This window comes from Cebus imitator, unplaced genomic scaffold (assembly GCF_001604975.1).
Source record: "Cebus imitator isolate Cc_AM_T3 unplaced genomic scaffold, Cebus_imitator-1.0 Scaffold442, whole genome shotgun sequence".
Lineage (NCBI taxonomy): Eukaryota > Metazoa > Chordata > Mammalia > Primates > Cebidae > Cebus > Cebus imitator.
Window position 1 is genome coordinate 181,681 of NW_016107757.1, and position 12,971 is coordinate 194,651.

The 12,971-nt window shown below is 36.3% G+C and overlaps 1 protein-coding gene across 1 annotated transcript in view; it reads right to left on the reverse strand.

Moving 5' to 3' along the window:
* The window catches only part of TMEM135 (transmembrane protein 135), a 250,550-nt gene that overhangs the window by 150,019 nt on the left and 87,560 nt on the right, over positions 1–12,971 (reverse strand). The window contains exon 5 of the mRNA XM_017510614.2: positions 508–573. Coding sequence (XP_017366103.1) covers positions 508–573 — 66 coding nt within the window. The remainder of the gene's footprint in view (positions 1–507; positions 574–12,971) is intronic.

A 12,971-nucleotide genomic window follows, 5' to 3' on the forward strand; every position in this document is an offset into this window, starting at 1 on the left:
GAAACTCCGTCTCAAAAAAAAAAAAAAAAAAAAAAAGTCAAAACTTAGCACTGCAGACAAAACTATCTCCAGCTTTTTTCTCCCTTTCCCTCTCCTTCTTCCTTCCCTTCTCTCCTCGTGTGGTAAATGTCAACATTTCCAATTATTTTACCTTAAGAAATAAGTATCAATTCTGTATAACCCAAAATAGAAAGAAGGCAAAAGGTAAGAGATTCTTTTTTCATTAAAAACATTTGTAGACGTTATTAATAAAATGTCATTTTTCAAGAGTAAGGACATTTGATAACTAAAGATTAGAAGACAGCAATTTGTTTTCAACCTAAGATCTGGTTCCAATATGATTGTGAATTAAAACAGATTTGTTCATCAGGTACACTCAATAGCATATACATCAGATATCTCTCTATTTCTTAGACAAAGCATCATAGATTTTATCACATTTTAGATCTTAAAAATCACAAACTATAAAATTAACAACTAATAACTATATTAAAATTCTCATCTTACTTCTCCATTTCTTAATGTTGTGATGGTTCCTCTTGCTACAGCCATTCTGAATAATGTTTCTGTGGCCTGTAAATTAAAAAATATACATATAATCTATAATCTCTCCTCAATTGTATATCCCATGCCCTAAATGTGAAAAACATGCAATGTTATTATATATCCAGAGAGCAACCCCTAGAGAACCATCAATAAGTGGTATATGCCTATAGTCTCAGCTACTCAGACAGGAAGATCGCTTGAGTCCAGGAGTTCAAGGCTGTAGTGAGCTATGATTAAGCCACTGCACTCCAGCCTGGATGACAGAGTGAGACCCTGTCAACAACAACAGCAACAACAACAAAATAGAAAAGAGGCAACTAGAGAACTATCTACAAGGGACAATAAGACCTAGAAATTCTAAATTATACCCCAGAAATATCATTATCACAATCTTTTAAGAGCTCAAACTTAATTGTTTCAAATGGTTATTCTGATAACCTGGTATTCATCCAGGACTACAGTCTCAAATTAGTTTGCTTAGAAAAGTTTAAACCTTAGTTTAATAAACAAAAATTAAGTTAAAATTTAGCATTTAAATTCAATTCAGAAGTTATCATTTATTCTGAATTTTAGTTTCCATTTGAATTTAGTTCAAATCACTTATCTGTTACTAAGGAACAGACAGGAGATGAAGTAATTTAGTAATGTTATGTATTAAGTGACACCCCAAAATAGTTATTGCTCACTATACACTAACAATGAATAATCAGAAAAGGAAACTAAGAAGACAGTTCCATTTACAATAGCATCAAAAAAAATTCCTACGGGGGGAAAAAAGTGAAAGACTTTACTCTGAAAACAACAAAATATTGCTGAAAGAAACTGAAGAAGACACAAATAAATAAAAAGACATCCTGTGCTCACAGTTTGGAATACTTATTATTAAGATAACAATACAACCCAAGTAATCCAGATTCAAAGCAATCCCTGTTAAAATCCCAATGGCACTTTTTGCAGATACAGAAAAACCCACCCTGAAATTCATTTAGAACTTTAAGGGACCCCAAATAGACTAAACAAACTTGAAAAAAAAAGAAGAAAGTTGAAGAATTCACTTTCTGATTCAATACTTACTACAAATCTAATAATCAAAAATATTTGGTACTATCATAAAGATGGACATCTAAGACAATGGAATAGAACAGAGAACCCAAAAATAAATCCTTGCATATACGGTCAAATGATGTTCGACAAGGGTAATAAGACTATTCAGTGAGCAAAGGACAATCTTTTCAAAAATGGAACTTAAAAAACTGGATATCCATGAAGCTGTCCTCACAGGGTTAACAAGAATTCTGAATAGAAATATAGTTATAATTAAGTATAAATCAGCTGCACTTCTAATTTCAATAGAACAGCTGACACCAACCAACTTAAAGATTCTCAAAGAGAAACCAAATCAGCATGAGAATACAGTTTCTTCATCTCCCTGTCCCATGACCTCACCCTGTACTCTTGGACCAACCAACCATCTCCAAATTCTGGCACACTCCAAAACCCTTCAAAATTCTAGGCCCAAACTCCACAGGAAGATGGATTTGAGGTTTCCTCTCATCTCCTAGTTGAGTGGCCTTACAATTAAACATCTATCTCTGCTGCAATCTGGTGTCTTGGTATACTGACTTGCCGTGCACATTTGGAAACAGACCTATTACAGTTACATTCACATGAAAAAGAATGAAGTTAGACCTCTACCTCCACCATATACAAATTTAAGATCTAAAACTATAAAACTTTTAAAAGAAAGCATAAGAAAAAAGCTTTATGACATTAGATTTGACAATAATTCCTTGGATATGACACCAAAAGCACAAGTAACAAAACTAAAAATAGGCTGGCATGGTGGCTCACGCATGTAATCCCAGCACTTTGGGAGACAGAGGCAGGTAGATAACCTGAGGTCATGATTTTGAGGCCAGCCTGGCCAACATGGTAAAACCACTGTCACTACTAAAAGTACAAAAATTTGCCAGGCATGGTGGCACACGCTTGTAATTTCACCTGCCGGGGAGGCTGAGGCAGGAGAATCACTTGAACCCGGGAGGCAGAAGTTGCAGTGAGCAGAGATCACGCCATTGCACTCCAGCCCTGGGAAACAAGGGCAAAACTCAATCTCAAAACAAACAAACAAACAAACTAAAAATAGATACTGGATTTCACCAAAAATTAAAAACTTCAGTGCATTAAAGGACTCTATCAACAAAATGAAAAAATAACTCATGAAATAGAAAACATCTGTAAATTGCACATCTGAAAAGAAGTTAATATCCAGAGTATATTCAGAACTTCTACAACTCACAAACAAATACTAAACAACCTAATACAAAAATGGGCAAAGGACTTGAACAGAAATGTATCTAAAGAACATATACAAATAGCCAATAAGCACATTGAAATGATGCTCCACATCACTAATCATTAGGGAAATGCAAATCAAAACCACAATGAGACACCACTTCACACCCATCAGAATGGCTATTATCAAAAAGATAGAAATATCGTGTTGAGAAGGATGTGTTGAGAAATTGGAACCCTTGTGCACTGCTGATAGGAATGAAAAATGGCCCAGCCACTGCAGAAAAGAGTAAGGTAGTTACTTTTAAAATTACACATAGAATTACTGTACGATCCAGCAACCCTGCTTCTTGGTACATATCCAAAACAACTGAATGTAGGCTCTCAAAGAGTTACTTGCACGCCGATGTTCATAATAGTACTATTTATAGCAGCCTAAATGTAGATGCAGCCCAAGTATCCAATGAATAAATGAATAAACAAAATATGGTATATACATACAATGGAATATTATTCAGATTTTAAAAAGAATGAAATTCTGATATATGGTACAACATGGGTGAACACTGAAGATATTATGCTAAGTGAACCAAGCCAGAGGCAAAACAGCAAATACTGAATGATTTTACTTATATGAAGTATCTAGAGTAGTCAAATTCATTGAAACAGAAAGCAGAACAGTGGTTACCAGGGGCTGAGAGAGGAGAAATGGGGAGGTACTACATGATGGACAGAGTTTCAGTTTGATGACAAAGTTCTGGAGATGGATAGCAGTAGTGGCTGCATAATAGTGTGAATTTACTTAATGCCAGTGAACTGTGCATGGAAAAATGGCTAAAATGGTAAATTTAACATTGCATATATTTTACCACAATTTAAAAAAAATAGTTATTGCTATTTCCAATGCTTCCCCATCTTACAATTGCCAAGAATTCAGACACTAGTAAAACACTCCTTAGGAGTGTATCCAAAGAATATTTAATGGAAACTCCACTGATACCGTGCAGAACACTATAATATACAGAAAGAAAAGGATATTGATTTGTTTAGAATTTATTGAACAATTATTTCATAAGCACTGTAAAGGGCAAACTGAAGGAATTAGCGATAAGGTCAATTTCACAACTCCTTTAGTTTTAAGAAGTTTACATCTAGAGGACAGTGGAAGCAAATAAATACAAAAATAAATAAGTCATATGCATGTATATATGTGCAATGAAAAAAAAATAAACATGTTAAGTATATGATGAACAATGAGGTAAAAGGGATATTTTAAATAGACTAAATCAAGGGTAGCCTCTTTTAGGAGATGATAATTTCAGCGGAAACTAAGTGAAACGAGAAAGTGAATAGCCAGTATGGATATTACAATGATAATAACGGTAATAATTGCTGACACTAACTCAATATTTACAATTTGCCAAAACCCCCTCTACAAGATTTCAGTATATCAACTATTTGAAAATTGTAGGAAAGAAGGTTCTAGTCAGAAGGCCATAAGAGCCTGTAGGTAGGATCATGCTTGGCATATTTGAGGACAAATAAGATGGTCACTGGGGTTGAAGGAAAAAGAATGAATGAGATGGTTAAGACAGCATGATGGTTGAGACAAGAAGAGGATGCATGTTCCTCTGTTCAATATGTGCTTTTATTTTTCTAACCTGGTATAAAAGGAATGCATTTCTAACCTTTAATAATCAAAAATATGTAATTTGAAGGATACTCTACCAAACGTAAATTTTAAGAATATATATATAAGCTAGAAACATCACAGAATTTTAAATTTAAAAACTAAATGTATATCTAATAAAATCAAAGGGTACAAGAGGTAGAGAACTGCAGAAGAGGTAAGGAAACTGATATATGTGGGAGATGTATATAAAAAGATGCCTAACAGATATTATGGAACTGGACCTCAGAGTGTAGGTAAGAACTATCAATATCATTTTGGTGTCATCAGCGTAAAAAGAGTTGACTATAACCAGAAAACTTGATGAGACAAATTACAAAAGCTGAAGAAAAAAATAACAGGAAATAACAATACATAAAGTGAGGCAAAAGAAAAGGATAAAGCAGTGAAGGCTGAAAAGTAACAGGAGGGCCAGGCTGGTGGCTCCTGCCTGTAATCCCAGCACTTTGGGAGGCTGAGGCGGGTGCATCACCTGAGGTCAGGAGTTTGAGACCACCTTGACCGACATGGTGAAACCGTGTCTCTACTAAAAATACAAAAAAATCAGCCAGGTGAGGTGGAGCACGCCTGTAATCCCACCTACTTGGGAGGCTGAGGTCGAAAAATCACTTGAACCCGGGAGGCGGAGGTTACAGTAAGCCAAGATCGTACCACTGCACTCCAGCCTGGGAGTCAAGAGTGAAAATCTATCTCAAAAAAAAAAAAAAAGTAACATGAGAATCAGAAGGCATTCCAGAAAAATAAAATCTTAGAAGTGAAGGGTAAAGTTTCAAAATAAAGAAAAGCCATTAGGTTAAATATACTCCAATGAACATATAGACTTAACTTCCCTCCCTCAAGAAATACTACAAAAATGAAAGAAGGAAAAATAAAAGAGGATAAACCACAAAGAAAAAAAGATCACAATAAGGAAGTTGTCGGAACACAAAAAATATCAAGGAAACTTAGGAGCATGAACAAGAGAGTAACTGACTTAACAGTATAAAGGTAGCTATAACTTCACCAGAAGACATACTAATATGTTCAGCAGAACTTTAGGAATTGGAAGCATCAACAGAAAGGCACCAAAAGGCTAGCGTACAGGTAAGACTGAGAACTGGTGGACTGGCTGCAAAGCAGTCTAAAAAGGAGTTAGACTCTTCTCTTCTTGCCTGCCCACTTACACACTGATCACCTCGCTCCTATACCAAGAAAAGATTCTCTAAAGGGAATAAACCAGTTAGGAGAATTAGGGTAGGAGTGAGACACTATACTATTAACTATGGGATGTTAAGTCAAACTGTACATAGTTAATGTTAGGCCACCACCCATCCTAACTCACCACTTACTATATCTCTTTCCATTGATCCAAAAACAGTGGAACTATGCTTATACCCCAACCACTTTCCATTCTCAAGGCAGGCAATAAGAGGGTCCCTCTCTGGGAGGGGACGATGGGGGGGGAACAGCCCAAGCCTGCTAAGTACTCATACTCAGCACAGTGATTTTTTAGAGACCCACATTAAACTACATCCTGAAATTTCATTAAACAAAAAAACAAGAACAAAACAACCCTGGACTACTCAACAGCAATACTTGTAACTAGAAGACAATAAAATAAAATAATGCTTTCAAATTTGGAAGGTAAGGAATTTCCCACACAAAATTCTGTATTAATCAAACTCTTAATTCTGAAGATAATATAAAAATATTTCCAGATTTGCAAGATCTAAAAATATCTACCTCCTAGTCACAATCAGTAAAATACAAAATAAATCCAAAAAGACAACTGGGATTCAACAAATTACAGAGGTAAATGTAAGTCCCAAGCAGTCAGACAAGACCGGAACAAGATGATAAACTTACACAAATGATGTAGCTCCATGGAGGGAGAAATATAACTGAAAAATTATGAAATGTCCTTGATAATATCAAAAAGAATCTTATGTCACAAAGTTAGGAAGTAAATTAGTAATAGGTACAAAGAAACTAAACAAATAAAAAGTGAGGCAATTATTAACTATGAAAGAAACGTAAGGTAGCAAGAAAAGCTGTACAATGGCTTAGCTATGAATAATTGTTACACAGTTTGAACAGAACACGTTAAACATTAAATATTATTTTAAACAAAATTTATGTATTGCCATATTGTGAACATCCCCACCACTACCCCAGAATATAAAGAAAACCAAATTCCCATCTTCCGTGGTAGGAAGTCAGTAATGTGTAAACCTAAACAAGAATAGCAGTGTAGGCAAGTTAATTTAGATATAACAAATCAACAGAGGAAATAAGACAAAGACTGCAAGTGCTTGCCTCTGCACTGTGGAATTCAGGTGTTAGAATGGGTGGAGAAGAATACTAATGTTTTCTACAACCTTCGCAGTGTGCTATTTCACTTTTTTTTTTCCTTTGAGACAGAGTTTCACTCTTATTGCCCAGGCTGGAGTGCAGTGGTGCAATCTCAGCTCACTACAACAAGCCTCCAATGTATAAGCGATTCTCCTGTCTCAGCCTCCCAAGTAGCTGGGATTACAGGTATGTGCCACCACGCCCAGCTAATTTTTTTTGTATTTAGTAGAGACGGGGTTTCACCTTGTTAGGCTAGTTGCGAACTCTTCACCTCAGGTGATCCACCCACTTCGGCCTCCTAAAGTGCTGGGATTACAGGCATGCGCCATCGCACCCAGCCACCATTTCCCTTTTAAACTACACATAAAAATTTAATTAAATTTTGAAAAAAACTTTATAGAAGTAATCAACAGTGTCCAATAGTTCAAATACTTTACAATTTTAATAGAGCAGTGCAGATGAGAGTATAGTTGAGCACTGAATGGGAAGTAAAGTATAAGTAAACTTGAAAAGTTTGACACTAAAGATAAGGAAGGAGATTGAGTTGTGGTTAGAAAGAGAATCATAGTTGACAGAAAATGGTAACAGGATATTTTTAGGATAGAAGAGATTTAAACACATTTTTACTAGCTAAGCAGAAATCAGTAGTCAGTAGGTGTAAGAAGTTACAGATACAAGAAGAAAAATGGCTATGACTAAGAAAGATAACTATTTAAGATAGGGTTAAGAACATACATAGCAACCTGTTATCTATGTTAAAAGGAAGAAGGTCCAAATATAACTAAACTCTCTTCCTCTCCCTTTCCCTGTCCTCTCCCACTGTATAACTTTCCCCCTTTTTTCTTCCCCTTCCCTCTCCTTCTCTGAATTAGAAGAAAGAATAAACCTCTTAGAATGACAAAGACACTAACAGAAGGACAGGGGTGAGAGTACAGGAACACATAAGTAAACAGAACATAGAATTGCTAAGTAGCACTTAAGCCCAGCTAAAACACAAATCTTTGTTGCTGCAAATCCACAGTTATGGCATTAGAAAAATAGAAAGATTCACAGTTTAGAAATTGTCAAGACAAAGTTAAGCAAGGCTATAGACTTTATTAGTAAAATACAGCATGTAATTTATAAATAAAAGCAAAAAGTTTTCTTATTTAAAATGAGAGGTAAGAATCTTTAGAACATTACTATGTATGCACACACACACACACACACACACACACACAAAGGTATGGGGAGAGTTGGTATCTAAATGCTAAGTAGGAAATTTTTAAATCTTTTAAAGCAAACTTAAATTCTGTAAATTCAGCACAATATGAATATAAACTCAAACCATAATTTATTGAAAGATTTATAATAGACCAATAATGGGAAGGAGAAGAGTTATTTACATACTCAAACAAAAATTATAAATTTACTATGATAGATTTTTATTAAAGCATGTGTAATTAAATGTTGAAAGGTCTATCCTCAGAAATTTTTATTAAGAAAAAAATTTCTCACCTATTATGTTATTGGATTTCCTCTATTCTTAATGATGCATATATTAAACTACACCTTCAATCTTTGTTTCTTTTTTAATTGTTTAATCTAGTGATATGATTTTTACCAGATGTCATGTAGGTCAGGCTACTTGCTTTATATGTTTGTGGAGCAAAAGGGGAAAGGTAGAGGCAGCAAGCACTTAAAAAACATATGCAATAATTTCTCAAAACCAGGTCAAATTACTTTCTTTCTCATGTCTCAAAACCCTAGGCAATCTGAAGATCAAATTCTGTTTCAGTACCTTCTCCAGTAGAAGAAGAATACCAAATTCAATCCTTTGTTCCCAACTGATCTATTTCATCAGCTCTTCCCACCATTTTTAAGGATATCTCATTCTAATAGCATTCTGCCAATTCAGTTAAGCTTCCTTTGTTTCTACAGAAAAGCAATGAAGTACACAACTTTCTTTTGACTTCTGCTAAAGAGACTACTTTTTATTTCTTTGTACCTAAACAACCACTAACAAGGGTCAAAAATAATGAATACAGAACAAATTTTCAGCATTTGTAAATAAACCTATAGCAAATTCTTGATTGAAATGTCCCTTTCCTTTGAGTTTTTATTACATCTCAGTTGACTAATACCAAAAACATTCAATCAATATTTTCTATGTCAGTGGCTGGGGGAAATAACTGTCTACAATGTCCTTTTTTAAAAACAAGTTAACAACTTTGGGAGGCCGAGGCGGGTGGATCACGAGGTCAAGAGATCGAGACCATCCTGGTCAGCACGGTGAAACCCCGTCTCTACTAAAAATGCAAAAAATTAGCTGGGCATGGTGGCGCGTGCCTGTAATCCCAGCTACTCAGGAGGCTGAGGCAGGAGAATTGCCCGAACCCAGGAGGCGGAGGTTGCGGTGAGCCGAGATCGCGCCATTGCACTCCAGCCGGGGTAACAAGAGCGAAACGTCCCAAAAAAAAAAAAAAAAAACAAGTTAACAGCCAGGTGAGGTTGCTCACATCTGTAATTCCAGCACTATAGAAGGCCAAGGTGGGCGGATCGCGAGGTCAGGAGTTCAAGACCAGCCTGGCCAACATAGCGAAACCCCATCTCTACTAAAAATACAAAAATTAGCCAGGCATGGTGGCGCATGCCTGTAGTCCCAGCTACCCTTGGGAGGCTGAAGCAGGAGAATCGCTTGAAGCCAGGAGGTGGAGGTTACAGTGAACCGAGATCGCACCACTCCATTCCAGCTTGGGAAACAGAGTAAGACTTCATTTCAAAAAATAAAAATAATAATAAATTAACTAATAAGTTATGAAGAGACTGTTTTTAAGAACAGTGCTAAATAAAAGCCTTAAGAGACAGAAAACCTAGAAGTAATAATTGCAAACTTCTGGATTGGACTTTCGTGTGTGTGTTTGTGTATATATGTGCATGAATCAAAAAGATCTATACAGAAGTACACTGAGGGGTTAACAGTAGCAATCTCTGGGTAAATGTCTTCTTTAATTATTTTCTGTGTTCTGCATGTACACATACTGTTTGGTAATAATAAAAAGTAACAACAGTAAGCTAGGCACAGTGGCCATGCCTACCCAGCTACTCAGGGGGCTGAGGCAGGAGGATCCTTTGTGTCCAAGAGTTAGAGACCAGACTGGAAAATGTACAGAGACTTCTTCTCTTAAAAGAGAAAGTAGCAATTTTTGTTACACTGACAGATAAAAGGTGTGTGTGTATGTGTGTGTGTGTGTGTGTGTTTTGTTTGTTGTTGTTGTTATTTTTGTTTTTGTTTTGAGATAGTCGTGCTCTGTCACCCAGATGGAGTGCAGTGGCACGATCTCGGCTGACTGCAATCTCTGCCTCCCAGGTTCAAGTGAGTCTCCTGCCTCAGTCTCCTGAGTAGTTGTGATTACAAACACCTGTCACCACACCTGGCTACTTTTTGTATTTTTGGTAGAGATGGGGTTTCACCATGTTGGCCAGGCTGGTCTCAAACTCCTGACCTCAGGTGATCCACCCACCTCAGACTCCCAAAGTTCTGGGATTACAACCATGAGCCACTGTGCCTGGCCAAGATAAAAGATTAAAGCAGAATTCTGGAACAATATAAAATGTTATAAGCAGAGGTAGTCTGGGTAGCTCCTAAAGTGAAAATATTTAAAATTCAACAGAGATTCATGTTTCTACAATCCAATACTTTTTAGTTCATTAAACCAACACACAGTAAAATAAACAAGAAATATATGCTTAATATACAGTTACTTTTTTTTTTTTTTTTTTGGAGACGGGGTCTTGCTCTGTCTCCCAGGCTGGAGTGCAGCAGCAGGATTTCAGCTCACTGAAATCTTTACCTCCTGGGTTCAAGCAATTCTCGTGCCTCAACCTCCCAAGTAGCTGGGACTATAGGCACGCACCACCATACCAGGCTAATTTTTGCATTTTTTAGTAGAGCCAGGGTTTCACCATGTTAGCCAGGCTGGTCTCAAACTCACAACCTCAGGTGATCTCCCAGCCTCCACCTCCCAGAGTGCTGGGATTACAGGCATGAGTAGTATGATTATAATGCATTTACAGCATCATCTTACAATACCTTTAATCACATAGGCATCATCTTATAGAAATATTTCAGTGGGTCAATTTAACATGAAATTTATAAATATAAAAATAAAAATAGTTGTATTTAGCAGACATTTATTTCCTATTAGTCGGGCAACTATATTTCTAGTTATCTCATTTCCAACTGTTTACTACTTGGGCAACCTTAGGCAGGTCATTCAAGCTCTCTGCACACTGATCTTGTCTGTAAGATGGTCACAGTTAATATCAATCTGTCTGAAAGTGGTCAATGCAGATGTTAACATATGTGAAAACACTCTGTAAAGAGTTAGATGGCGTAAAACATGGAATCCAAAGTCTAGTTTAGTACAGCACTTTTTGAGATTAATAGATGTTTGACAAATACTAATTTTGACTTTCAAATGTAAAAATATGGGATGGATTAAGGAAAAACCAAAAACAAAGGAACACTAATTATAGTTGTGAATATAAAAAGCACAAATCACCTGGTAGAGTGGCTCGCACATTTAAGTAGCCTCCCAGCTACTTGGGAACCTAAGGTAGGAGGATTGCTTAAGGCCAGTTTTATTTTCTTTTCTATTTTTTGAGACAGACTCTTGCTCTGTCACCCAGGCTGGAGTTCGGTGGCACAACCTCGACTCATTGCAACTTCCCCCTTCTGGGTTCAAGCAAATCTCTGCCTCAGCCTCTCAAGTAGCTGGGATTACAGGCACCTGCCACCACGCCTGACTAATTTTTTTTTTAAGTAGAGATGGGGTTTCACCATGTTGACCAGGAAGTTCTTGAACTCCTGACCTTGTAATCCACCTGCCTCAGCCTCCCAAAGTGCTGATTTTTTTTTAGACTGAGTCTCACTATATTGCCCAGGCTGGTCTCAAACTCCTGAGTACAAGTAATCCTCCTGCCTCAGCCTTCTAAGTAGCTGGGATTACAGGCACATGCCACCACACATGGCTTTAACTGATTTTTGACAAAATACCGCAAATATACAATGGGAAAAGAACAGTGTCTTCAATAAATAGTGCTGGCAAAATTAATTTCCACATACAGGAGACTGAAATTAGAGTCTTGTCTCACACCACATGACAAAAAACCAGTGCAAAATGGATTAAAGACTTAAATATAGGCCTGAAACTCTAAAACTACTAAAAGAAAGCACAGGATAAAGACTAAACAACATTGGTCTAGAGGATGATTTTTTAAATTTGATCCCAAAAGTGCAGGCAACGAAAACAAAAAAAGACAAATGGAAATTACATCAAACTAAAAAGCTTCTACACAACAAAGAAAACAACAGAGTAGAGAGACAACCCATGCATTAGAAGAAAATGATTGCAAACCACCCATCCAATAATGAATTAATATCCCAAATATGTAAGGGGCACAAACAATTCAACAACAAGAAAACAAAAAACTCAATTGAAAAAATGGATAAGTAACCTGAATAGGCATTTCTCAAAAGAAGACATACAAATGGCCAACAGATAATTAAAAAAAAAAAAAAATCAACATCAGAAATCATCAGGGAAATGCAAATTAAAACACAACGATGTACCATCTCACACCTACAAATGGCTTTTATCAAAAAGATGAAAAATAAATGTTGGCAAGGATATGGAGAAAAGGGAACCTTTATATACTCTTGGAGGGAATATAATAAATTAATTCAGGCATTATGAAAAAATATATAGAAGTTTCTCAAAAAAACTAAAAATAGAACTGCCACATGACGTAGCAATCTCACTGCTGGGTATTTATCCAAAAGATTTGAAATCAGTTTGTTGAAGAGATGTCTCCACCCCTATGTTCAGTGCAGCAACTATTTACAATAGCTAACTTATGAAATCAACCTAATTGTCCATCAACAGATGAATGGATAAAGAAAAGGTGGGGTATTTACACAATGGAATACTATTCAGCCTTTAAAATGAAGGAAATTCTGTCATTTGAGACAATATGGATAAAACTGGAGAATATTATGCTGTGTAAGTTGTACCCAGAAGGACAAATACCACATGTTCTCACCTATATGGAATTCAACACAATCAAA